General features: G+C 57.5%; 3 protein-coding genes across 15 annotated transcripts in view; 1 reads left to right on the top strand and 2 right to left on the bottom strand.

Annotated features, from left to right (window-relative positions):
* MAPT (microtubule associated protein tau) overlaps positions 1-11,863 on the bottom strand; it is a 49,677-nt gene extending 37,814 nt beyond the window's left edge. For 4 of the 9 annotated variants that reach the window (XM_027731190.2, XM_027731192.2, XM_027731194.2 and 1 more), the window contains exon 1: positions 11,741-11,859. The gene's annotated coding sequence lies outside the window, so the exon portion shown is untranslated. Of the gene's footprint in view, positions 1-11,740 lie in introns of all 9 variants that reach the window. The other 5 variants (XM_027731193.2, XM_027731195.2, XM_027731189.2 and 2 more) reach the window with 4 other exon arrangements.
* Positions 11,864-16,273: 4,410 nt separating this feature from the next.
* LOC113993237 (solute carrier family 25 member 39) lies at positions 16,274-24,049 on the top strand. Of its 5 annotated transcripts, XM_039380389.1 has the most exons (13): positions 16,274-16,515; positions 16,672-16,857; positions 20,082-20,190; positions 20,268-20,327; positions 20,924-20,968; positions 21,632-21,741; positions 21,866-21,933; positions 22,057-22,181; positions 22,353-22,526; positions 22,628-22,737; positions 22,875-22,956; positions 23,050-23,130; positions 23,210-24,049. In XM_039380389.1, exons 3-13 carry the CDS (start codon positions 20,094-20,096, stop codon positions 23,326-23,328), a joined length of 1,071 nt encoding a protein of 356 aa, XP_039236323.1. In that variant the 5' UTR covers positions 16,274-16,515; positions 16,672-16,857; positions 20,082-20,093; the 3' UTR covers positions 23,329-24,049. The 5 variants fall into 5 exon arrangements, with proteins under 5 accessions (XP_039236323.1, XP_039236324.1, XP_027587001.1 ...); XM_039380390.1 differs by lacking the exons at positions 16,274-16,515; positions 16,672-16,857 and adding an exon at positions 16,996-17,018; XM_027731200.2 differs by lacking the exons at positions 16,274-16,515; positions 16,672-16,857 and adding an exon at positions 17,584-17,690.
* A 334-nt stretch (positions 24,050-24,383) lies between these two features.
* Positions 24,384-26,079, bottom strand: part of LOC113993238 (RUN domain-containing protein 3A) — a 9,328-nt gene continuing 7,632 nt past the window's right edge. Inside the window, exons 3-5 of the mRNA XM_039380349.1 lie at positions 25,634-25,913; positions 25,403-25,509; positions 24,384-25,172 (exon numbers count right to left, since the gene is read on the bottom strand). Coding sequence (XP_039236283.1) covers positions 25,030-25,172; positions 25,403-25,509; positions 25,634-25,913 — 530 coding nt within the window. The 3' untranslated portion in view covers positions 24,384-25,029. The remainder of the gene's footprint in view (positions 25,173-25,402; positions 25,510-25,633; positions 25,914-26,079) is intronic.

The following is a 26,079-nucleotide window of genomic DNA, read 5'->3' as shown; positions in this document are numbered from 1 at the left end:
CTCCATTTTACAACCCACTGCTCTGCAGCACAGCCTGTGCTGTAGGACCCAGCACGAGAACCAGAGCTCTGCTCGCTCCCTTTCTCCGCAGGCTTTCCTGGCAGCACACGGACAGCAGCATCCATTTGGTGCAGCAGAGATCCCTGAAAGCCTGGGATCAAACACAAGCCCTGGGCCATCTGCGGAGTGCTCACACCCTGCACAGAAGACTTCACGTTAAATGTTCTGCATTTAAGTGCAAAAATTGCACTTAAAGCCACTGCAAGGAGAAACCACCCCGCAGCATTCCGCTGCCTTCCTACCAGCCCCGGGAATCTTTCCTTTCCTTGCTGGAGGAGTAAACAGCCACTGCTTCTGTGGTACACAGAGCCAGGGCCCCTGGGGACAAATGGGCAGGATTAAGCCTTCCTGTGCTGGGAAGGGCCACATCCTGTACTTCCTAGGAGCTGCTCCAGCCAGCTGGGATCAGGCTGCACACCAGCTTCCCTCCCCAACCTCAATGTGGGCAAAGGCAGAAGATGCTGCTGTGTCTGATGCCAGGCTTAAATGATGCTGAAACTGAATCAATGTGCAACCAGAAGCCTCAAAAATTAACAGAATTTTATGAGAAGAAAAGTTCACTTACACCTCTGGGGACTTGAACATTTGGGTACTTGGCATCACCCCCCACCTTAACCAAGTCCATAATGGGTGTGTGATGCAGCACCACAGGAAGGGCCCAAAATTCGTGGTGAAAAAAGTAGATACTTTTTTCTTCAGAACAGCAATTTTTGATTGTGGAAAGATCCAAAGAGCAAGGCCCTCAAAAACTGGGCAGAGCAAGGCTGCAATTTGCCAAGCCAGGCTCAGATGACACTGCTTGGTCCTTCTTCCCTCAGACCACCAGCCCTGCTCCAACACCACCCAGGAGGTGGTTCCAGGAACCAAACCAGCAGAAACTGAGCCTCTTACAATCAAATTGTGTGTGACAGTAGTGCTGTGGGTCACCTCAGCCCGGCTTTGGAGCAGAAATGTGCCAGAAAGGGGAAGTGTGGGAAAGAGAGGGAAAGTGTGCCAGGATCAGCCACCACCCAGCTGCACCTGAGCCCCTCTGGGTTTTGCCTCAGGCTTGAAAAACACACTGTCAAGACACAAGGTGTGTGTTTATTGCTTACTTTGATCTCAGCTGCTTCTCTTCCTTTGATTTCACAGTGCTGACAACATTTACTGCACCCAGACAGAAGTTCTGTGAATATTCAGCGCTGCCACAGTAATGAAGATATTAAATATGAAAGATTCCTCGTGCCACAGCTCCAGTCTGGTGAGCGATCCCAATCAGAGCTGACACGACAGGACCAGGTAAGTGTTGTGGCCACTAATGTTGCAGGAGATTTTCTCAGGGCAAGGAAAATATTCCTCACGGATTAGGCTGTCATTTCTGAAGTTATTTTGAGCTGTTTCAGCACATGGATAGAAAATAAAATGATGACAACGGCACCATCTGCTCCAGTTACTGCCACACCACCACGGCTGGCATCGCTCTCGCAGAGACAGAAAGCCTGTCCCGGGGGGGAAGCCAAGGCAGGTGAGCTTCCCCAGGGAGCACTGCTTTCCTCCTGCAGGATCCAAGTCTGCAGGTGCAGAAGTGGATTCCAGTGTGCTGCAGCAGAGAGAGCTCCACAAGGAACAACAGGGAGGGAAAGGACAGGGTGCCCAGCAGACGCTCAGTGCGCTCGGACACACACGGGCAGGAACCAGCTCGTCTGAAAAACCACAGCTCACCCCCGCAGGAGGAACACAGGTCTCCATGTGCAGTTTATACACAGCGCTCACTTCACCAAGTCACCACTTTTAGCCACGTGACACCCCAAACTGGGCACCAAACAGCCCCACAGTGTCCAGTTCCAGCACCCCGAAGGTGACTGACAGCGCTGGAACGCAGCAGGAGGATGCCTTACCAGGACAGTGTCTCTATAAATACAGAGGAAAGTGTCATGCATTCTTGACACACTGGTTTCTTACCCTAGAAAGAAACAAACACATCAGATCTCACCAGCTTTCAGTGCTTTAGCAGGACTTGTCTTCACCCCAGCAGTCACCCTGCAACTAGGCAGCGCTCAGCAAAGGCCATTTTAGCTTCTGTCTGGCCCTGCTGCATTATTTTTGCTTTTCATGACTAAGAGACACTTCAGCTGAGGTCAAAAGTCAGAGTGTGTTTCCTGAAAGTCTTTTTTTTTTTTATTCTTTAATGCCCAAAGACACAAACAATAGGACATTCATCAAGCATTTCTGCTACGCTTCCATCTCCTCCGTCATGTTATTGCACAGCAGCAATAACACTGTTCCCTCAAAATGTTCACAACAGTGTTTACCACAACTAAAAGCAGCAATTTTTTATTACATCTGTATTAGAAGGGGCAGTGAGTAGATAAATGCAGCCTAATCTGGTGGAGCTCAAGAGAAAAAACAAACATCAGCAGGAGAGCAGAGCATAGGGATGAGAGAATCATTCAGCTCCTGACAGGAAGGGAAAGGACTGGGACACACCAACCAAGCCAGAGCTCTTCCTTCTCATACAAAACCCCCACAGAAGCTGCATTTGTACCTTTATTCTTCCTAACAAGGGAGTACAGTTTGAACCATGCTGAGGCACAAGACAAACAAGGATTTTCCAGTAAGGGTGAACAGCAAATAAAAACCTTTCTACCAAAACATCCCTACTGGGCACTCGGATGTCTCTCTCCAGCTGGTCTTTGCCCAGTTTGGGCCACTTGGGATGACAATCAAGCAGCAATCTGTCTTGCCTTGATTCTAGTTTTATGGAGCTGATGAGCAGATTTGCAGCACAAGCAGGTGCAGGCAGCATGACTAGTGACATCCCACATGGGAACCCAGGCCATAAATTCAGCCAAAGAGTTGTAAAACCATTATTTCCCCTCCTAACCCAAAGGCTAAAGGAGGGGCAAGTTAAAAAAAAATAACCATAATCCATATGCATTTCATCTTCCCCAGGAATTAGCCCAGTTGGTGCCTATCTTTTTTTCCAGAGGGGTGAAGAGTGGAAATTGTCCGAATTTCAGCCCGCCCCAAGTCTAGGAATTCAGGCTCAATCTTCCCCAGTACATTTGTTAAAAATAAATGAGGTGCAATCAGTCTCCTCGGGGATTTTATCTGCTTTCAGCTCTAAATGCAGCTCTGCTGTCACACGTATGACATGTACAAAAGGAGCTCCTGCTTCAGAGCCCCACTTCTGGCTTAAAATAATATCGCTCCTGCTCTCGGGTTACCAGGGATCCATTGATGTTCCCTAAGGTCACGGGCTCTCTCTAAATCACTAATACAAAGGCTGGCAGGCACAGGGGTGCTGGTGTTCCAGCAGTGCTTGTTTTTATCGAGGTGGATGAATGGAGAGGCTCTGACCACACCTAAGCCACGGCTTTGTCATCCCTTATCGAGGGAGGCAGGAGCGGTTTGCTGCCGGTGGGAGACGCCGGGTTCTGCTCTCACAGCAGCCAAGAACACCCCACACAGCCCAAAAGCTTTACTCACCTCGCAGAACTGCTCATTTTCACTGAAGAAAAGCACTGAGGGCATTTCCCCCTCTGCAGGCTGCAGGACTTCAGTGCCAAGTAATCCTTACTTGGCTTTAAAACTCGCTTTACGCCCACCCACCTCCCTCCAGCATCACCCGGTTCCCTCCTCTTAACAAAGCCAAGCATTTCACCCAGGCCACCTCAAGCACTGTAAGGTGCTTTTCACCTGTACACCAATCCCCAGACAGGATTTTTCCACTTAGGAACTTAAGCACCAAGAGGCTCTTGGATGTTGGAAGAGCAAACAACCCCACGAAGTCCAAAACTCCTCCGTAAATGTGAGCAACAGTAGCTAATGAAACGTGCTCTGGAGCTGAGCACAGACCTCAGACAGCCGTGACAATAAACCCTATTATTAGACACAAAAGCAGTGACTTATTTGAGAGATTAAGCATTAATAAGTGCCTTCACATTAAAGAATATTCATTCTTCATCTTCTGCCTGGAGGAACCTGAGGGAAGGGAGGAGCTGGCAAGGTAATCCAGCTACCACTGAAATAGGGGGAAAGGCAGAACTCATGCAAAGTAGGCTCCAAAACCATGAAATAAGGATGGAGCAGTGACAGCTCAGCTGCAGTGAGAGATTCCCAGCGCTGGAATTTCACATTCTGCAGGGAAATGGGCCCCCACCTTGCCCTCAGCAAGTCCAATCGATGAGCTCTTGACCAAGGCAAGAGCTGGGCAAAAGAAGCTCCAGGAGCACCACAGGAGAACGTGGACCTGGGTCTGCCAGGCAAGAATTAAAATGGAAGGGAGAGAGGACAGGAACAGGAGAGATTGATGAGGAAGGAGAGGAGACAGGACAGCATGGCCACGTGTGCATGTGGTGCTTGGATTTGGCACGTGCCCAAGGTGCTGCTCGGGATGAGAACAAAACCAGGGAGCACCAGGGGCTCCTCCAGTTCACAGTTGCTCTTTTCAGATCACCCACCCACCACCACGACCCTGAAAGTCTCCACAAGCCCCAGAGTCACTCCCTTTATCACAGGATAGGTCCAACACCCTCATTTTGAATCTGTTCTCTTGGGCAGTGACTACGACCCACACCACAGATCTTTAGCTGTACTTTTACCTGCTTTCCTTTTTGCCCCCAACAACAACATTTATTACTTCTGCCTATGCATGCCTGCCAGGCTCTCCATTATAACAGGAAGATGATGAGGGGAAAGCATGTAGTTTTCTGTCCAATTTGGAGATGTCCATTGTTAAAAGCTCCTCGTACAAACCCCTCCAGGCAGCTCCAGGCAGCACCTTTTGTCATGCTGATGAGGCAGTAGGTAAAAACCACAAATAAGCAGCAACTTCAGAGGGCAGAATTTGCTCAGGGTAAAGTCTGCCCTTGAATTCAGAGTAACTGGGAGCTGAAAAATCAACCACAAAGGCAATTCTGACTTTGGATTAAATCCCAGCTTTGGGCTCACTAACACCACAAGCTACAGCTACCAGCAGAGAGCACGTGAAGCTCCAGCTCTGTAACAGAGCCCAGCTTCGTCACAGCTCTCACCTTAAACCACACAAGTAATTCAATCCCAGCAACTCTCACCCCATCACGTCCAGGATCTGCAGTGGGAGGGTAATAAAGCACTTGCATGGAGCTCGTCAGCACTTTGTACAAGGTGGGTCAGCAGTAGGAGAGGAACACGAGCCACATTTCCAAACCCTTGTCACTTCTGACCACACCAAAGTGAAGAGCAGCTTCAGATAAAAGTGTCATTTTTATACAGAGGCTCCTTTTGCCAGCCTGCACTGACACGTCACCCTGAGCAGCCACAAAGGCCTGGAGGACAGACCAACCTCCAGGAGACTCATCCCTCTGGATTATCCCTCCTCTTGGGACAGTCTCTTTTGTCATCACCGTGCCCTCAAACTAACCACACAATGAACACACTCACCTTGAGCCCTGCAGAGCAGGGACAACCCCCTTCAGCCTCTGCCCAAGACTCATCCTGCTGCCTGGATATATGAAGCCTCAGCACCCAGCCAAGACAAACAGTTTGCCCATCACGTGGCCTCTCATCTTGAGTGTGACAGCTCTGATCTGCCCTCGACTCCACTGGGAACGAGCACAGCTGGCCAGATGTGTTCCATGCACCAGGAAGCTCACGTGAAGTGACATTTCACTTCACACAAGAAGGAGCAGAGCTGCTTGTGAGCAACACCCCCCCCCCCCACCTTCAAATTAAGACCAAGCCAACACAGCCAGGATCTAAGTCAAGCTTTGATCAAATAAAAGATAAAACGTTTCCTGGGCAAGGAAGAATTGCACCACTCTGGACATTCCCCTGCTTCTCCAATTTCAACTTCAAAAGGGCAGCCCAGCAAAAAGGGAAGCCCATTCCTTTCAAATGTATGGAAAACAGTTGATTTATCTCAAAAATGAATCGCCAGGCCACCACAAACACAGGTATTGCTGAGCTGGATGTCCTCGGGAATCACGGGAGAGGCTTCTTTAGATTTTCTGAGTCATTTACAAACACCTCAAGGAATTTCATTCTGCAGCAAGTGACTCGACACGCTGATGAAATCCATCTGAAATTACATCAGGCACTTCCAGGCAGACAGCCCAGGACAGGAGCTGAGGGGGAGCCATAAAGTGAAATGCTGACAAGTGGCAGAAAGCCCTTCAAAGTCACACACGTGCTACTCAAAACCCTGAATACAAGTGGTTTCATCACCTCTCTTGGAGGTGAGGTGTCTCCACAAACAGCAGAGTTAAAACAGTCCATGGACTTGTATAACCCGTCCATTAGGACTGCACCTCATCCCCACATAACCTGCATCAACCTCTGTTCTTCCCATGTGCCTTGGAGCATCATCACTTGGAATCACAGAATATCCTGAATTGGAAGGGACCCACAAGGATCATCCAGTCCAACTCCTGGCCCTGCCCAGGACACGCACCCCAAGAATCCCACCCTGTGCCTGAGAGCGTTGTCCAAACGCTCCTTGAGCTCTGGCAGGCCTGACCAGCTTGGGGGCAAATCCCTCTGCTTTCCCAAGGCACTGGTGGGACAATCCCACCCACTGCTCTGAAGGACAGCACTGAGAGAGGGCAGACAGGCAGTGACACCAGATCTGCTCCAGGAAGAGAGGTCAGGGCAGGTACAGCAGAGAGGCTGCAAAGATGGAAATAATTAGCCCAACTGCAGCAATAATCCCTTTAGTTTAACAGAAGATATCCCCTGGTGCTCCCTTTCCTTGGATATTTAAAGAAGAGACACTGAAAACAGGAGCCAGGCTACATGTAATGACCACCTTTACTAATCAGTCTGCTTGGAAGGGAAAGGGAAAAACCAGTGGGTTAATTTCTAAGGAGTGTGAAAGGCTCATTAGACTTGCAAAGAAAACCCACTCAAGTCTAAAGGCACAGATACATCTCCTCCAGACTCCAGTGTAAACCACACATGCTTTCCACAGGCACTTTAAAAAAACCCAGCCTACAACCAGCAGATTTCAGTGTGAAACAAAGCTCCAGATCCCAGATGGAGGAGGGAGATCCATCCTGCTGCAAGGAAAGACTCAGATTCGCTCAGTCCCTCACAGCAGGGCTGTGCTCACCTTAAAAACCACACGAGGCATTACCTCAAGGGCCACAGTTCTGCTGTATCCAGCACATCCTGGGGTGATCTGCAAAGACAGCTTGGGATCAAGGGCTGTTCATGCTAAAAAGCCAGGTGGGAACAACACTGCACAGAGCAGATGCTTCCCATCTCCAAGAAGGAGCAGTGACCCACCTTGGGGCTGCACCCAGCAAGGCTGAGCCAACCTGTGCTTGCAAGGTTTTACCAAACAGCCCACAAACCTCTGCCCTGGATCACTCACCCTCATCCTCTTCCCAGGAATGCTGTGAGGTGAGTGGGAACGTCTCTGTGCTGCTCTGCAAGGATCAGCAATTCAGCCCAAGTGACTTCTGCAATTACCTCCTTCCTCTTCCATCTCCACGGGCAGGAGGAGCCCTGCCAGGATCCAGCACTTTATGGAGAAGCACCCCCAGCTGCAAGGACATGGCCTTGGGGTGATCCCAGACACCATCCAGGCCCCCTCTGGAGTCTGAACACCACGGCTAAGCAAGCAAAGCTCCTGAGGCAGACAGAGATTATGCTGGATTGGCAGAAAAACCTAGAAAGCCAGCCCAGCTCTGCTGCCTCTGCAGCACTGAGGGATCCTCCGAGAGCTGCTGTCCTCCTCCCAAGGCATCAGCTGCTGCTCCTCTGAACACAGGCTGGGAACAGCCAGGCTGGGGCTGGGGCTCCCCCTCCACTTGTTGGCAGGGCAGGTACACAAGGGAAACGATCACCTCAGATTTTAACAGTCTGGGCTATTTCTATACACCCAGAGAGGTTCATTCTGCTTTGTTCTCAGTGCCTTTCCACAGACTCACAGGTCTGCAGAGCTCAGAGCGAGCCAGAAAGCACCAGCCTCGACCCTGTTGCTCAGGGCTGGCTGCTTTACCTGCATTCAGAGCCACAACCCTCCTAAAATGCTGCTAATCCCTTCTGCCACATTCCAGCAGCCCCAACAGCAACAGCCCCAACACACCACACGCCCTCTCAGCATCAGACTGTCACAAGTCCAAGCCATTTCACTGCAAGTTTCCACCTCTCAAGTCCAGCCCCACACCCGGGGAAAGCCAGCACACAGCCCAGCCAGCACACTAAGCTAACCTACAACTGCCTGACCTCACCAACCAGCAGGCTGAGCAAGCTGGAAAATACTGGGAGCCAGGTGGAAACCAGTGTCCTGGTTCTTCTTGACTCATTCATCAGGTGTCAGAGCGTTCCTACAGCTAAATTAGCATCACTCCCCAAAGGACACCAACACCACAGCCAAGCCTCATCAGCACGCTGGGCTGAGAAAATAAGATTATTCTGCTCAAGACAAACCCAAATCCTCAGCTTTCTTCCAGCTTTTGAATAACCTTCCTACTGGGGGAAAAAAAAAAAGGGACCGGCCACCCTGAGCACTTCCCCTCAAACGCCGCCTCATGATCCGATTTTCAACGCTTTGCCAACAAAAAGGGATTTGTCTGGAAGGCTGGAGGTGGGCACACCCCAGCACCCATCTCAGACAGCGATGCCCAGCGCCCGTACGGGCACACACGCACACACTCCGACGGGATCAGCGCTCACAGTTGTGTCAGGACAATTTGTCACTCCCCTGCTGATGAAGGCAGGCTTTCAGGAGCTTCGGCACAGGCACCAGCTCAAAAGCATTTTTCCAACCTGGCTTTTCCCAGCCGTTTCCAACAGCCCCACAACGCTGCAAAGCCCAGCTTCCAAGTGAGGATATGAATGTCAGCACAGAGAAATTTGCTCCACTCCCCACTACTGCACCCTAAGAGCCCCAGCAAGGTGGTACCCAAACACTGCCAAATCCCACAGCTGGCAAAACCCTGGAAAAAAGACAACGATGCAACGTGGATCTGCGAGCCTGCAACGAGGAACACGGCTCTCCAAAATGAAGCAGAGGAACATGAGAAGCAGAAGACAAGGCACCCACCTCACTGGTGTGCTACAAGCATCCCCGACTGGATACACCCGCTCAGCCTCCGTGGAGAAAGAGCACTTAGTGTCTTCTTTTCCTCATTTTAATCCTACAAGGACCCCTCCCATGGCTGTCGGGAAGGAAATGAGAAAGCCACAGCACTCCTTTTTCATACAGGAAATAAATACGTTTACTTGGTCCAGCTGGGTCCTGCTGAAACTGCAGTTAATATCAAGGACAGAGGGAATGGGATAGTTTGAATGGAATGCCTAGGGAATAGAGAGGCTGCAAGTGGATACAGAGGAGGAGGAAGGGTGAGGAAGACTAAATTAGAAGCCTGACCTGTAAATACTTAACACAGTACTTGAAAAGGGCAAGTAATGAGGGAGGGACACAAAACCTGTACTGTTGCACTTGTGACCTGAAGGGACTGGACCCATCTCTTTCTCTTGGGAACTCCCCACAGGACACACAGAGGTCCCATCACTTCTGTCCTCAGTTAATCCCAGCTAATGAAGGATAAACATCCCTGTCTGATCTGTGATACCATCTGTGAGATGGGCATCACGTTTCCCCAGAGCACAAGAGCTGGGTCTCAAAAAACAAACCCCATTCCAAAGAATGAGAAAATGCAATATTTTATCAGGTGGGAATTATCTTTCAGTGGCTGCCCCATCCCTGGAAGTGTCCAAGGCCAGGTTGGACGGGGCTTGGAGCAACCTGAGCTAGTGGAAGGTGTCCCTGCCCATGGTAGGGGGGTGGAACAAGAGGGTCTTTAAGGTCCCTTCCAACCCAAACCATTCTATGATCAAAATCTTTATACCTTACATGTAAATCAACCAGCACTTTGCTTTTCTCCTTAAGCTGAACATCTTGGGGTAAAAAACAAGCATTTTGCATATCGAGGGGGAACAATGCATAACTGGGTTAGACAATTTCTCACTTCTAGAGAGAACGAGGTTTTCATTTTCCTTCTCTCAAGAGCAGGCTGTAAACGCCCAACTGAGACCTGATTTGATTGACCACCTCGAGAGAAAAAATGCCAAAAAACCTGAACACAAGGAAAGCCATCAAACACCCCAAATCTGAGGCACTAGCAGCACAGCCAAAAAACCCTTCCACGGACACAAGCAGGCAGCCATCGCTCGACAGAGCAAATTAACGATTCTCAGTAGTGAATTTTGTTCCACTGATTCAGACACGCGTCCAACATCTGCCCAGATCCACGCCGGGGAAGCTCAGGAACACGCTGCATACAAATCGTGGCAGTGACAGCTTAGCTCATCTCAGCTGCTCCTTCCAGCCAGCCCGTTTCCAGGCAAGACCAGCCTCTCGCTGCAAATGGAGCTGCACCTCGTGTGGTGGTACCACAGCAAATGGAAGGAGAAACTCCCTTTAAAGTGATGGCAGCTGCCCTCTGCGAGCAACAACAGGATTGCGTTTCCAGGTGTTGAAAAAAAACAGGAAAAATCATCTCCCCCCAAGCGAATCCTCCCCTGTGCTAATGTGGCAGGCAGGGATGCAGGGAGAAATCTCCATCCCTCACCTGAAATGAGCTGTTTCAGCTCCTTGCAGGTTTAATTGCTCTGAGGCAGGAGGGCAGGTGTGCACCCCTGGAAACACCTGGCGAGGAAACTTCCCTTTTCCCATCTAAGTTAGGCTTAAAACAAAGAAATAGCCAACAACTACAGGTGGGAAAAAAATAGGCAAAATTCAGAAAGGGGGGCAAGCCCCACGCCCTGTCTGGTGGGATTTTGGGACAAGAAAGAAGAGGCAGTATGGGAAGAGGCAGATGGAAGGGACAAGGGGGAAATTCCAGCAGGACAAGGAGTAACCCCAGCATGGCACTGGGATGCTCGGGAGGTGCAAGGCACATCCAGGGACCACCAGTTACACCGAGCAGCACCACCCCAGCCCCAAACCCACGGGGCTGGGCACCAGCATCCCCATCCCGGCTGGAAAACACCCGGGATTCAACAGGATGGGATCCACCTCGCTCACGTTAAACCCCAAACCCTTCAACTGGGCACTCGGGGGGCTGCAACAAAGCCGGGCAACTCCGGGGTGCCGTGACCTCAATAACGCTTCCCCCCCACAAAATCCCGTGCTGGGCGTGGACAGCTCCTTCCCTTCCAAACGCTTCTTCCTTGCGCTGTCCCCATTATTAATTAATTTATCGTCTTTAACCACCGCCGCTCCCCCCCCACACCCCCGGGGCGGCTGCAGAACATGGCCCCGCTGCTGCCGCAGCCCCGGCCCCACCTGCCGGGGGGAAAAAAAAGGGGGCGAAAACGGGGTAGAGACACACACACACACACACACACACCCCGCCCCAAAATCGCGCTTTCCGCATCGCTCGGTCCGCGGCCGCTCCCGCCGCACCTGCACCGGGCGGCAGCGCTGCCGCAGGGGCCGCGCCTCGCCCTGCCGCAGCCCCGGGGCGCCGGCACCGCGGCACGCCCCTCCCGCGCCCCTCGCCTTCTGCCGGGGATGAAACGGCCGCCTTTGGCTTCTCGGCTTGTAATAATTTTTTTTATTTTTTTTTTTCCCCCCCTCTCCACGCGGGCAGAGCGGGTTCACATCCCCCCCACACACACACACACACCCTCCCGATATCCCGGCTCATCCCAGCCGCCGCCACCTCCCCGCTCCCCCTCTCCTCCCCGCCGTGTGCGCCCCCCGTACCTGCCGCTGCGCGGGGAGGGGGTGAGGGGGGGGGGGTGTCCACACCGGGAGCCGGGGGGCGACCGACGGTGACAGCGGTGACGGTGACAGCGGAGCGGGGGCGCGCGCGGGCTCCGGAACCTTCGCCGCGCCGGCGGGGCGGGAGCGCGCGCGCGCGTGCGCGGAGCGGCCGCCGAGCCCCCCCCCGCCCCCCACCCACCCCCTTTCCCGCCAAGGGGGGCGCTCGCCCCGCCCGTGCGCGCTCCCGACGCCGCCGCCCCATTGTCTGCGGGGAGCGGCCGCGCGCGCGGCCCCGCCCGGCAGGGGGCGCTGCCGCGTTGCCCCCCCCTCCCAGTCACCTCACGCCCCCCCCCCGCCATTTTGTGGCGGGCGCCAAAAGACGATGGGGGGGGGTTATCCTCGGGAAGAGGTTTGTGATCTCGCATCGACCCCCTTGCACCCGCCACAGCCCCCCCGGGAATGCGGGACAGCGCCTCTCCCCAGCCCTGCCTCCCGCTCTCTGCCCGCACGCGCTCCCGGTCACAGCCCTCAGCATCCATGGAGATGGCGGTGTAGGGAACGGCATCCCCTCGCCAGCCTCAAGTTTGATTTCGTCCGCCGGTAAAGCTCCGCGCTGACAAAGGGGGAGGCAGCCCTGCCTCCTGCACGCGGCGGCAGCTCCGCAGCATCGCCCCCAGCACCTACGGCGGGGAGGCTCAGGGATGGGCGGCTTTCACCGGCGTGTGGTTCAGCAGACACCTGTCGGAAGGAGCCAACAGGTGACCCTGAGCTGTTGGGGAGCACTGGGGCTCCCTCACCGCTCCACACAGAGCCTGTGACCAGCGTGAAGCACTGGAAAGCGGAGGGAGAGGCTGAAGAAACAAGTCATGCTCCCAAAAAGATCCTTCTCCGCCCTGCCTGCTCCATTTGAGATGCTCCGGCTCGGCCCAGGAGCATTATGGACACAGTGGAGATCCCTTGATGGAATTACGACCTTGTGTTAACAGGGTTACTGTCCCTAGTAATTGGATTTAGTGGAGAAACTACGGGAGGGCAGGCTCCAGGTTTCAGTTTTTTCCCTGAGAAACATCGAGGTGCAAATCAAGGGCAATGTCCAGTCTAAGAACAGGCTCTTTGTAAAGGGGAAAGCTCAGGAGGGAACAAAGAAGAACAGATGTGGAACCTGCAGCACCAGAGGGTTTTTTAAAGCAAACCGGGTTGGGAATGGTCTTTTTTGGTTTGGAATAAAGGTCTGTGGAGTGTCAAAGCCCTTCTCTTACTACAGTATCAGTAACTGCAGAAGTACGAAGTACAGTCACGTGAGGGGGAAAAAGATGGATTTATGAACATGCAACTATGAGATGTTTGGTTTGGGGGTTGTTTTTTCAGATCAATAGGAACGGGTAAGGCATCTAAAACCAAGGGAATGGCCCATTTTTAAACTGCCTAGAAAGTACCCACTATAAATTATCTGGAGAATTTTCCCATCTTCTCTCAAAAAAGTACCACAGCGTTGGGAATGGTAAAATAAACACTACAGTGCTACAAGAGGATCTGTCCTTGTGACTCAACGGCAAACAAGATGAATTACAGTGCAAGCAGCTCAAGTCCAATTCTGGGACAGCAGCTCTTCCTACAGGCAGTAGGGATGTACCGGGAACAGCAGACTGACTGGGAATCAGCTGAGCACCCTCCAACAGGATTATTTCTTCATCTAAAGACAGCCAAACCAGAAGGGACTCCCAGGCCTTATTTCTTAAAGCATGACAACACCTGGCTTTCTAAAGTCATCTCAAAGCCCACCTTTACCTGCCAAAATTCTCAGCTCAGCAGGCAACAAGTCCTGTCCGGATCCAAGAAATCTGGAAAGTGAAGCATCATTAGTCAGTCCCAGCTGATGCTCAGGCACAGCCACATCCAGGCCATTTAGAAGATCTACTGGCAAAGGTTTGTCAGGAATTAAACCCATCAATTGCTGCAGCAACACCGAGATGTTTCCGGAACTGCTGGAGCAGCCCCAGGTGGGATGAGCTCACGGTGATCAGCAGATCCTGCCCCAGCCGAGAGGAACTGCAGGGAAACTCTCTGAGGGCAGATTTACCTGTCCCTGCAATGGGCTGAAGCTGATGAAGAGTTTAATTACTGCTCAGAGCTCTTCTGGCCACTTTGTGTTCATAGGGGCTTTTGTTTATTGGAAAAGGGATCTGGGAATTTATCCTACCATTCTCAGGCCAGGCTCTTCCTTCCCCTCCTCTCCTTTTGACCCATACTGCTGCTAGTGGAAACAAGACACTACTTTTAACATTAAATTATAAAGGAATCCTTTAGGGAGGGAAGCATGGAGCCTTTATCTTCCATACCTCTTTCTTCATCCCTAAGACCAGGCTCGTTTTCCTCACAGGTGCAGCTTGTCACCTGTTTCATTATTACCAAGGTTTTCCCTGGCAGGTGCTCCAGAAGGTAGGACACCTTCCCAAGTGTCACCTGCAGTGGGAGTTGACCTGCAGAGCTGCAACTGCGTTAGGAATTCTGGGTTGTGTTCTGGGTTATACAAGTCTGGTGTCCCCAGGGCCTCCTCTGGCCAAAAGCTGCTTCATTTGAGTCACTTAATTCAGCTTAAGCCTGGCTTTTGCAAAACCATAATGATCCCAGCTGAAATAAATACTCAAATTCTGCCCTGGCTTAATTCCATTAAAGCACTACCCAGATCCTTTTGCAACCTGGCCCTTGAAGTTCACCTGAAAAAAAAAGGAAACGGGCTAATTGCTTTCAAAAACGCAATTTTTGAAAGCGAGGAGACAGGATTGATCTTTCCAAAGTGATTCCAGGCGCTGGAACTACAGGATGCCCCTTCCTCGGCGAGGAGCCCCAGGCAGGCACAGCCCCCGGACCGCAGTTCCCAGGCCGTGGCCCTGGCCCAGGACACCAGCTGGGTTTCATAAGCTGGGTGGAACTGGGAGCAGGGAGTTACACAAGCGTTTTCCCGGCCGTGCTGTGCCGTGTCACGGCAGGACAGACCCGGAGCGGCGCTCACGCAAACCGTCCCCGCGGTCGGACTCCTCGGCTCAGGGGGGGATTAGAGCTCAGCCGGCTCCTTCCCCACGGACCCAATGTGCATTTTCAACTCGGACACGGTTCTCTCCATCTGAAGTAACTTGCGGTTCATTTTCAGAGCAATGGGAGCACGGTGCACCCGCGGCACCCCGCCGAGGCCAGCGGGACTGCGGGGACAGGAATTGGGGACAGAAACATTCCCGGCGTTTGGACAGCGCAGGAGGCCAGCGGGCTGTGACTCAGCACAAAGAGCCAGCCAGGTCCTCGCCTCGGCAGTGCTGAGCTCGGGATAAACAAACTCACCACTTTCACCCTGACCTCCTTAGCAGATGGACAGACCCAAAAAATTGAGGCCAAGGCACTTACACTATTGTACACTTGTCCCTCTTTCCCTGTCCCCGGCTGGAAAAACATTATTCCTTTTCTTTTCAGCTGCGTGGAAGCCAAGCACAGTCCAACACCTAAACCAGAAGATACAAGACCCAATACCCCTAAGGAGAGATAAATTTTAATTAATCATTATTCCATTTCTCAATTACCAGCTGCGAGAGGCTTTCACATCATTTAAAACCTGTGCCTCTGTAAGAGGCAGAGCTGACTCATCGGGGAGTCACAGGATGCATTCACTTAGGGGACTTTGTGGGAATTGTGAGGCTCCTGGGCTCACATCACTAAAAGCCAAGATTCCCTTGGACCTGGTGTCATGGAAGGGCAGGTCCTGGCATTAGCTGCCCCCTTCGTTGACAATCCTCAGAGATGCCAGTGGCCAGGAGGGACTTTATTCCTGGATGAGTGCAGCCACCATGTCCCTGCCAGCTCCACAAAAGGACAGGGAACATCACCGTGGGTGAAGTAGGCTCCTGAGTAAACACCCTGGATCTGCAGGCTCCGAGCCCTGAATCCTCCTGCTCACCAGGCAGAGGCTGCTCTGGCACCTGTACATCACCTGTCCCTGAGCATCCCCTGTCCTTCCCACGGGATGGTGCTGTGGGCACCAGTGCAGGATTTATCCTCGAGATTAAGTCAGGGCAAAAGTTCAGCCCTGCTCTAAGGCAGAGATTGCATCACGCAGCACCACAACAGGTTGTGTTGCAGGGACGTTGCCGCGCAAGTGGAGTCCCCAGGAAGCTCTGACCTGCGGGTTCCCTGGAGGACATGCCAGCTGGAGCACTGCTGTGGCCTCATCCCAGTTCTCCAACCCCATCACCCAGTCACCCGCTGGGGCAGAGCCGCAGTCCCGGGGGGCTGTGCAGGTTTCAGAGGGGCTTTGGGACCCATCTGCTGTTGTCAGCCCAGATTACAGCGTGGGGGCGAAGGGCACCAGAAGGGCTCTCCTCCCTTCCAGGGGCACACGGATGCACTTGGACCATCTTCACAGAATCACTGAGGTTGCAAAAGACCTCCGAGGACTTCGAGTCCACCCTGTGCCCCATCCCCACCTTGTCCCCCAGCCCAGAGCACTCAGTGCCATGTCCAGTCCTTCCTTGGACACCTCCAGGGGTGGGGACTCCACCACCTCCCTGGACAGCCCCTTCCAATGCCTGACCACCCTTTCCAGGAAGAAATTCCTCCTGAGAAAATATCCAGATTTAACCACCAACAGAAATAAGAGCCCCTCAGGGAGCTCACTACTGCGCCCAGAAGGACTCAGGATTCTCCCCAGGAAACACAGCACTCCCAACACTTGAAAATGAGGGTCTGCACCGAGCAGAGACGGGATTCCAGCCCCCCAGACCAGGCAGGTCCCGAAGTTAATCCCAACTCTCACGGGCCCAGGTGGAAGTGGCAGAGCAGGCTGTCTGCATCCCGCTCCAAGGGCCCGGGAGAGGACAGGGAGCTGCTGGGCACTCCAGTGCCAGTGCTTTGGGAACTGAGGGGCTTTGTTCCTGTGCAGGCAGCGGAGCAGCACTGGCCCTGGCACGGCACCGTGCCCGTGTCCCAGCCTGCCCCTCCACCCGGGTGTGCAGCACATTACACTGCCGGCAGGGCGAGTGTGCAAACCCTGCTGGGCCTGGGAGGGCGAGTGGGAGAGCCCCGAGCCTTCAGCACAGCGAGTGTGCAAGGCACAGCCTTCTGCCAGCACGGTGAGTGTGCCAGGGGTGTCCCTCTGCCAGCACAGTGAGCGTGCAAGGCGTGCTCTTTTGCCAGCATGGTGACAGTGCGTGTGCAAGGTGTGCCCCTGTGTCAGAACACTGAGTGTGCAAGGCGTGCCCTCTCTCTCTCTCCACCATGGTGAGTGTGCAAGGTACGTCCCTCTCTATCATGGTAAGTGTGCAAGGTGTGTTTCTCTCCAGCACGGTGGGCGTGCAGGCTGTCCCACCCCAGCACAGGGAGTGTGCAAGGCACGTTCCTCTCTCTTCAGCACCATGAGTGTGCAAGGCATACACCTGTCCATCACGGTGAGAGTGCAGGGTGTCCCTCCCCAGCTCAGGGAGTGTGCAAGGCACGTCCCTCTCTCTTCAGCCCGGTGAACACTCGAGGTGTGCAAGGTGTGTCCGTCTCCATCGCGGCGAGCGCGCAAGGTGCCCCTCTGTCAGTACAGCGTGCGCCAGGTGCCCCCCAAAACCGGTGAGCGCGCAAGGCGCGCCCCTCCGTCCCTCCCCACCACGGTGAGCGTGCAAAGCGCGCCCGCGTGTGCAGGGTGCGCACAAGGCGCGTGCCCGACGCGCCCCATCACGCGCGTTCCCGCGCGGGCGCCGCCGCCGCCGCTCCTTTCCCTCCCCTCCCCGGGCCGGCAGGGGGCGCAGGGGCGCGCGGGGCGCAGGGCGCGTGCGCGGCGCGGGCGGGCGGAAGTGCGGCGCGGGGCCGGCGCGCGGCGAAGGGCGCGCGGGGCTCATGGCGCTCCTTAAAGGCGCCGCCGCCGCTCCCCCGCCTCCCGGCCCCGCAGGGACGCGCCGAGCCGGGCTGGAATGAGCAGGTGGGGCGGCACTCCCCGGTACCTCCCCCGACACCCCTTCCTCCTCTCACGGCACCCCGCCCTCGCGGTCCGGCACGCGCCGCCGCTGCCTCAGTTTCCCCCCGGTGTCGGGGGTCGTGCGGCTGTGATGGGGGAACGGGCGGCCTCAGGACCCCCGGGCTCCGTTCCCAGGGCGGGGGGGGGACAAGCACCGGGACTGGGGTGGCTGCAGACCCTGGGAGAGGGGGAATAGAGCCAGGGGAGGGAGATTCTCTGCTCGGAGTGGGCTGCAAAGCCCGGGGGAGAGGACACAGCCCTGGGGTGGGGGCTCCAAGCTCGAGGGGGTGTGCAGACCCCAGGTAGGGGTGCGGACCCCAGGTAGAGGTACAGAGCCCAGGTAAGGGAGCTCCCCGGGGCGGTGGGGGGCTGCAGGCTCCACCCAGGTAGGGGTGCAGACCACAGGTAGGGGGGGCTGCCCCTGCCTTGGGGGGCTCCCCGGGGCAGCGGTCAAGGCTGGGGTCCCTCTGAGCCCTGGGGGACGCTCCAGCACCATCCCCTGCTCCAGGAGAAAGTGGTTTGTCCACCACCAGGATGAGCCCCTGTGCTCTCTGGGGACCCACAGGGATGGACTGGGGGAAACCTGGAGCAGCCCAGGGTCTGGGAAGCACTAGGGGATCTACCGGCAGGATTTCTCTCTGGCTCAGGGCTGGAGTGCCCAGCTGGGCCCTTCCAGTGTGGGAAGAACCCCCTGAGCTCCCCCCCAGTCCCCTGTCCCTGGGAATTTTTTGCATTGATCATCTTAACTTATATTTGTTTCTCCCCCTTTTTGTCCTGATCATCACTGTGCTGTACTCAGCCCCATCAGCACTCCAGGCTGAGCAGGGGGCTCTGGGCTGGGGGCATAGGGTTTATTTTATCCTGGATGGATAAGGGAGCAGCTCCCAGCTGAGAAGAGAGCCCTGGAGGTGCCTCACTCCCCCAGCACCAACAGGGGGGCTGTGTTGGGGCATGTCACGTATAACTGAGTTTATCAGGTGCTGCAGAGCTGGGAGCGAGAGATTTCCCCCGGCTTACGTAAGGCTGAGCAGCAGGGCTGGGTCTGGGGCAGGGATCCGACCCCAGCGCCCTGCCCACGGTTTCGCAATGGCTGTGGGGTCAGTGGGGCGAGCACTACGGCCGTCCCGTGACGGGCACACTGGGACCTGTGCCCAGACAGCACCCAGATCCCAGTGGGGCCGGCGTATGCCGGGTGCCAGGGTAAACCCAGCTCCCCATGGGGCTGGGTGTGTGGTGCCAGGACAGGCCCAGTGACTTGTGGGGCTGGTGTGTGTGGTGCCAGGGTAAACCTAGATCTCGTGGTGGGGCCAAGTGTGTGGTGCTGGGACAGACCCAGCTCTCCTGGTGGGGCTGAGTGTGCATGTTGCCAGGGTAAACCCAGGTCTGGTGGAGCCAGCACGTGTGGGGCTGGGACAGATCCAGCTCTCCTGGTGGGACAGGTGTGTGGGTTCAGCACAGACCCGGCTCCCGGTGGGGTTGGCACATGTGGGTTCAGGACAGACCTGTCCTGACTCGCAGCCTTGGGCACCCAGCAACTCCTGAGCCTGTAACCGAGAGATTTATGACTCCTCTGACCTTGCAAATTGCTGAGTCAGATGAGGAAGGTTTTTTGCTGCATTCCCTGGCTTTAAAAAACCCTGTAGGTTCCCAAAGCTTGGAAGCCCTCCTGCTGTGGCCCCAGCCCTGTCCCAGCGTGAGGATCATCCCCGGGCTGTGGCAGGAGGGAGCAGTTGGTTCTGAGCATGCTGAAGGTCGATTCTCTGTCCCCTCCTCCCTGGGAAGGGTGCAGTATCCCCTGCTTCCTGAAGGCAGCACATCAGCTCCGGGGGCTGCAGCCTTGCCGAACCTCGGGGGAATCAGGCAGAAGGTTTGGGATGCCCAAACCCTTTTTGGGGAGCTTGTTGGAAGCTCATGAGGGGGATCCCCCCTCCCTTGGTGTCCGCCCATGGGTGCACTGCTCTGCTGCACAGGCTCTGCTGCCTTCCCAGCCAGGGCTGATCTTTGGACTTTGTTCCTTCCTGTCCTTAATTTTCCAAGCACAGGGAGGGGAGAGTCCTCCCTCTCCAAGGACATGGAAGGCTGGCCTGGACTGTCCCCACCTCTCCAGCCAGGCTGGGCCCGCTGCCAGCGTGGGGCCAGGAGGGTGTTATCGGGGCTGGGCCAGCCCCAGCAGCCAGTCCCTGTCCCCCCCTCGGGCCACCACGATTATGGGGGCCCTCGCCTGCCCTGTGCTGCACCGATAGCACGGTGGAGGTGGGACACTGACCTCGCACCACTGGAGTGGGGATGCTGGGGGGGCTCCCAGGGGAGCCAGGGACCCCCCTGGCCTCGAGCATCCCCCGCCGTGCCTTGCAGGGGGACGGTGCCATGGCTGAGAAGACGTCACCGAGCCCCGGCGTGGGCATCACACCACTGCAGCAGATGCTGGCCTCGGGGACAGGCGCCATCCTCACCTCCCTCTTCGGTGAGCACCGCAGGGTGGGCGCCGGGGCGGGGGGCTGGCACGGGGGGAGTCATGGCTAAAGGGTGGTGTTGTTTCAGTGACACCGCTGGACGTGGTGAAGATCCGGCTGCAGGCCCAGAGGACCCCGTTCTCCAAAGGTAACCCTGCTCAGGGCAGGGTGGGGGGCTCCAGCCAGCCCCCCAGCCAGCTGGCGAGCAGCCCGTGGGGATGGCTTGGTTGGCAGAGCCAGTGGCAGGGATGTCTCGGCTCCAGAGCCTGGGGCCATTGCGAGGTGGCAGGTTACCATGGGCCCCTCATCCTGACGAGCTCGGGGGGCCCTGCTGGGGGAGCTGGGCTCGTGCTTGGCTCTGTCCTTCCCCCTCCACAGCCCAGTGCCGAGGGGGGTCAGCGCTGTGCCTGGCAGCCCCCAGCCCCTGGGGAGCAGGGCAGAGGGGCCCACCCTGCTCCAGCTGCTCGCTGTTCCCCCACTGCCTTTGTTCCAGTCTCCACACTGCTCCTCGTGGGCTCTGCCCTCCATCTGCCCCCATCCTGTGGGGTCAGCGGGCTGGGCCCAAGGGACTGGTTTGGTGACAATAGGGACTGCTTGGGAAGTGGCTGCGGGGGCATCCAGCCCCTTCACCCACGGAGTTCTCCCACTGCCCAGCTCGGAGCTGCAGCACACATGTGTGCCCCAGCCCTGGGAGGTGGCACGTCCCGGTGCCAGTGCTCAGTGTGTCCCCATTGTGTGTTTCAGCGTTGCCAGCACAGGCAGTGCCCTGGGGCGCTCAGCCGGCCACATGTGAGTACGCCCGGGGGCTCCAGGCAGCTCCTGCTGCCAGTGGCTTCGCTTTCCCAAACCTTGATCCCAGTTTGCTTTTCCACTGGTGGCAGCTCGGGCTCCTCTGGCTGTAGGGACATCCCTGAGGCGTGGGGGCTGCCATTGTCCCCAGCCCTGGCTGTTCCTGCAGCCCTGCTTTGGGGCTGGCTGTGCCACATCCGTGGGGTCTGCTGGGGGGTCTGTTGTGCAACAGGCCTGGCTCTCTGTGCTCCCCCTCTCTGTACTGTGGCTACGTCAAAGTCCCTTTGGATCTCCACTGCCTGGGTCCCTCTGCCTGGCTTGAGAGCACAGTGGAGGGGCCGTGGTGTCCCCACCGTGCCACGGCAGCAGAGCCAAGACCAACCAAGGCATAAAACCCCTCCTGCCACTGGCAGTGAGTCCTGCTGTGCTCCCATCCCTGCCGTGGGGCTGTGTGTCCCCCACCCTGCGGGTCTGGCTGTGATCAGACCCTGGCCAGAGGGTTGTCCCTCTCCTGGCCTTGGCCTGGGGGCTGGTCCCGCTGGGCTCAAGCACTGACGGTTTGGCTTCTTCCTGGAAGGAAGGCTTTGGGATCAGATGTGCTGGGTGTGGGGCAGAGGGGAAGGGTCTCCTGTCTAACAGTGATGCCATTGCTTCCTGCCTCAGGGAAGTGTTTCCTCTACTGCAATGGGCTCATGGACCACCTGTACGTCTGCCAGAACGGCAACGGCTGCACCGCCTGGTACAAGGCCCCCACCCACTTCACTGGCACACTGGTAGGGACCGTGGGCACAGCAGGGTGGGCAGGGGCCTCCCTGTCCTAGAGGGGTGTTTGCTGGGGAGGTGTTTGCCCATCTCCTCCCTCTAACTCCTCTCCCTGGTGCTCCACTCTCTCCCCAGGATGCCTTTGTAAAGATCACACGCTACGAGGGCATCAGGTCCCTGTGGAGCGGCTTGCCCCCCACCCTGTGAGTTTGGGCATTCTGGGTGCTAACACCTGCCTGGGCACACAGGCATCAGTCCCAAGCTCCCTGCTGGCCCTCAGGGAGTGCATGTGCCTCTCACTCCCCTCCTCCTCCTCCTCCTCACAGGGTCATGGCTGTGCCAGCCACCGTCATTTACTTCACCACCTACGACCAGCTCCGGGACTACCTGCACGCCCGGACGGGAAGTCGGGGCCCCCACATCCCCTTGCTGGCCGGGGCCCTCGCCAGGCGTGAGTACCCCTCCTCCCTGGGGGTCTCCCCGTGCCCACCCTGTGGTGCCAGCAGAGCGTGGCAGGTCTTGGTGCCCAGTTTCGGCACCTGGCTCTCCCAGCATGGTGCTGATGGCTCCGGGACAGCCGCTGGAGCGGACGGAGCTGATTCCCGGTGTCCCCTCCTTGCAGTGGGTGCCGTGACGGTCATCAGCCCCTTGGAGCTGATCCGCACCAAGATGCAGTCCCGGCAGCTCAGCTACCGCGAGCTGGGTGTCTGCATCCAGTCAGCAGTGGCCCAGGATGGCTGGCTGTCCCTCTGGAGAGGCTGGGGACCCACTGTGCTGCGGGATGTCCCCTTCTCGGGTATGGCTGTGGTGGCACTGGGAGGTGGCAGGGAACCAGGGCCGGGGGGTTGGTGTGTCCAGGGTGTCCAGTTGTAGCACTGGTGTCTCCTCTCCCCCCAGCTCTGTACTGGTTTAACTACGAGCTGGTGAGGACGTGGCTCTGCAGGAAGGCCTGGCTGGAAGAGGCCACGTTCATGGTCAGCTTCACATCTGGGGCCATCTCTGGCACAGTGAGTTTGGGGTGCTGAGGCTCACTCAAGGTGGGGGATGGTCCCTGTGGGAGGGAGGGGCGGGCTGGGATGGTGCAGGGAGGTGACGGCCGAGCTGTCACCAGGTCCAGGCTCACTGCCCGGTGCCAACCCCACAGGTGGCCGCGGTGCTGACGCTGCCCTTCGACGTGGTCAAAACCCAGCGGCAGATCGAGCTGGGAGACAGCGAGGTGCACCCAGGTGAGGGGCCAGGCCTGCGGGCAGGTGCCTGGGGGGCATCCAGGACTCCTCATGGGCATCCCTAGACCCTTACCTGCTCCCCTCTCCCCACAGTCTCGGCCTCCAAGCCTTCCTCCACCTGGCTGCTCATGCAGCGGATCCGCGCCGAGTCTGGCACCCGGGGGCTGTTTGCAGGTGAGGACGTGCCCCGGCCTTGTGCTGGGGTTCCGGGTGTCCTGGTGTCACCCCAGGGCTGACAGCGCTGTCCTTGCAGGCTTCCTGCCCCGTGTCATCAAGGTGGCACCTGCCTGCGCCATCATGATCAGCACCTACGAATTTGGCAAGACCTTCTTCCAGAAGCTGAACCAGGAGCGGCGGCTGCGGGGGTTGTGAGCAGGGCTGGGGCAGAGCTGTGTGTGGCCGTGCCCAGGGGACAGTGCCAGCCCTGCTCCGGCCGGGAGTCCCGGGAGCGGCGATCCACGCTCGGCTGTGCAGAGCCCAAGTGCCTTCATCCCGCGCTCTGCCTCCCCACACACAGAACCGGGGCCCCACTCCCTGTCCCAGCCACTCTGGGGGACACCTGTGCCTGCTGCTGTGACACTGGGGGGGACATGGAGCCCCCCCCACTCATCCCTTGGGGCTGGACAGATGCTGCTGCTGCTGGATTCATGGACACTCTGGCAAGGATGGGATGTCCCAGGTGACTTGGCCTGGCAGGAGGTGGAGCTGGGGCTCAGGAGAGGACCAAACCCCAAACCTCGGAGGCTTCTCTGCCTGCCCGGGCCCCCCAGCCCTGCTCTGCCCGGGGGTCCATCACTCACGCACAGCCTCCCCTTGCTGGCTCTGCATGGGGACACGACAGGACCCTCTCCCTGCCTCCGGACCTCTCCTCTCACTGGGGGTATCCCTATCCCCTGCCAGACCCTGGGTTGGACAGACCCTGCATGGGGACAGACCTCGCTGCTGCTCCAGGGGGCCGGGGGGCACTGTGGCACCCCCTGCCCTGTCCCTTCACTGCAAGGGACAGCTCTGCGAGCACTGCCCCCACCTTCCCCTGGGACTCACAGGGGGAATTCCCCTTATTTTCTTAAATAAAAGAAAAATTTGTCTCATAGTGGAAGGGTTTCTCTCCCTGTGTGCTGGGGGCTGTGAAAGGCCCCAGGGGCACCCCCCAGGGGTGCCAGCCATGTCCCTGCTGTGTGGGCACAGTACTGTCACCCACTGGGTCCTTGCTGGGCTTTTACTGAGCACCCCACTGCTGATGGGGCAGGGGGATACCCCATCCCTGCTGACCTGCTGTGTCCCAAAGGTGCTCTCCCTGCCCGGGGGGCTGGAGGAAGCTCACTGGACCCTCCTCAGCACCCCTGCTTGGGCCAGGACCTCATGGTGGGGGGCACAAAGGGTCTGTTCCCCCCTATCCCAGCAGGGGGGGTGGGTGACAGGCCAGCTCTGCTTGCTGCATTTATTGATTTCCTTTTGCTCCAACCAGGCAGATGGGGCTGAAATAAAAACCAAAATCACCCAAAACAACCCAAAACTCAGGGGAGGATGGGGAGGGGATGGGAAAGGGGAGTCCTACCCCTGGCGTGGGGATGCTGCTGCAAGGAGGGACAGCTGGTCCCCGAAGTGGGGGACAGGCAGCCCCCCAAAGCAGAGGGGCTGGGGAAGGCCAGGTGGGCACTGAGGGCTGAGCAGGATGGACAGCGGGGCTGTGCCCAGACCCTCACCCCTGGAGGGGGCCTGGCCCTGATCCCCCCCTTGCTCCCCAGCAGCTGTCGCTCCCAGTGTCCCCCCATGGCACAGTTCATCCCCCCCATCCTCAGCTCGCCTGGGTCCCAGTCCTGCATCCCCCATCCCAATGGGTCCATGTCTCCAGCCAGGGTCCAGGCTGGGGGTCCGAGGCACAGCCGGGGGGTGGGATGTCGAGATGGGGAGGGGGATGCCCGTCCCCAGCCTCCCCGGTGGGTTCGGCGAGTCCCTCGTCGTTCCCGGGGCGGCGAGGGGGGCCGAGCTCAGTCCCGGGCCGAGCTCAGTCCTGCTCCGCGACGCTGGGCCGGGCGGCCGGGCCGGGGGGCGGTGAGGGGGCCGGGGGCCTCAGCTGGGGCTGCGGGTCGGGCTGGCTTCCGTGCTGTCGCTCACCAGGCACTCGTTGGACTTGAGGCTGGCCAGGGACTTGCAGCTGGGCAGGGAGGCCAGGGAGCCGCAGAGCCCCAGCATGGAGGGCGTGGGGTCCTTCCCTGTGGGCAGAGAGGGGTGTCGTGGGGGGCTGCGGCCTCGCACCCCAGCGCTGCCACCGCGGGGGGACGGGGACCACCCCTCCGGGAGGGACCCTGGGTGTCCCTGCACTGCTGGGACAGCACTGCTGCCACAAGGAAGGGGCTTTTGGGAGGGTTCAGACACCTGGGTGCGTGTGGGGGGACACACTGAGCCCTGTGGGGCACCCACTGGTGGGTGGGGGGTGTCTTACCCAAGGGCCCCCAGGGCTCGCCCTCGCGCTTGCCCTCGCCCAGGCGCTGGGAGTCGGAGCTGAGGCTGTTCTCGGCCGAGAGCTGGTCGGTGCTCACGAAGCTGTGCCTGCAGAGGGACAACGTTGAGCCCCCCGGGGCTGGCACAGCCCTTCTCCCCGTCCCCCCTCCCCCGGGGCAGGGCAGGGTGCTGGGCACGGGTCAGGGAGTCTCTGCCCCCAGCACGGTGTTACCTCCTGTAGAGTTTGCTGTCCGAGCCGCTCTCGTTGCCGTTGAGGGTCCCCAGCGAGGGCCACTGGTTGACCAGGGGTGTCACCATCTCCTTGGAGAGCTGGGCCAGCTGCGGGTTCTCGCAGGGGATCAGCCCCGTCCTGCGGCAAACGCGGCTGCTCAGCACCCGGCACGGCCACCGGTGCCGGGGACCTGCCGGGCGACACGGCCCACGGGATGTGTGGGGCACTGGGGACCCACCGCGTCCCACGGGGCACACGGGACACCGGGGACCCTCCGTGTCTCATGGGATGTATGAGGCATTTGGAACCCACCATGTCCCACAGGGGATAAGGGATACTGGGGACCCTCCGTGTCTCATGGGATGTATGAGGCATTTGGAACCCACCATGTCCCACAGGGGATAAGGGACACCGGGGACCCTCCGTGTCTCATGGGATATATGAGG

The sequence above is a fragment of the Pipra filicauda genome, unplaced genomic scaffold, assembly GCF_003945595.2.
Source record: "Pipra filicauda isolate LSUMZ 115617 unplaced genomic scaffold, ASM394559v2 scaffold193_size2426894_pilon, whole genome shotgun sequence".
Taxonomy (NCBI): domain Eukaryota; kingdom Metazoa; phylum Chordata; class Aves; order Passeriformes; family Pipridae; genus Pipra; species Pipra filicauda.
This window is presented reverse-complemented; position numbering and strand designations above follow the sequence as displayed.

Excerpts from the sequence above, each read along its gene's own strand:
- LOC113993237 (XM_039380389.1), top strand. The coding sequence starts at position 20,094 with ATGGCTGAGAAGACGTCACCGAGCCCCGGCGTGGGCATCACACCACTG. Across the intron at positions 20,328-20,923 it reads GAGGACCCCGTTCTCCAAAG|CGTTGCCAGCACAGGCAGTG; the intron begins GTAACCCTGCTC and ends TGTGTGTTTCAG. Across the intron at positions 23,131-23,209 it reads CACCCGGGGGCTGTTTGCAG|GCTTCCTGCCCCGTGTCATC; the intron begins GTGAGGACGTGC and ends CTGTCCTTGCAG.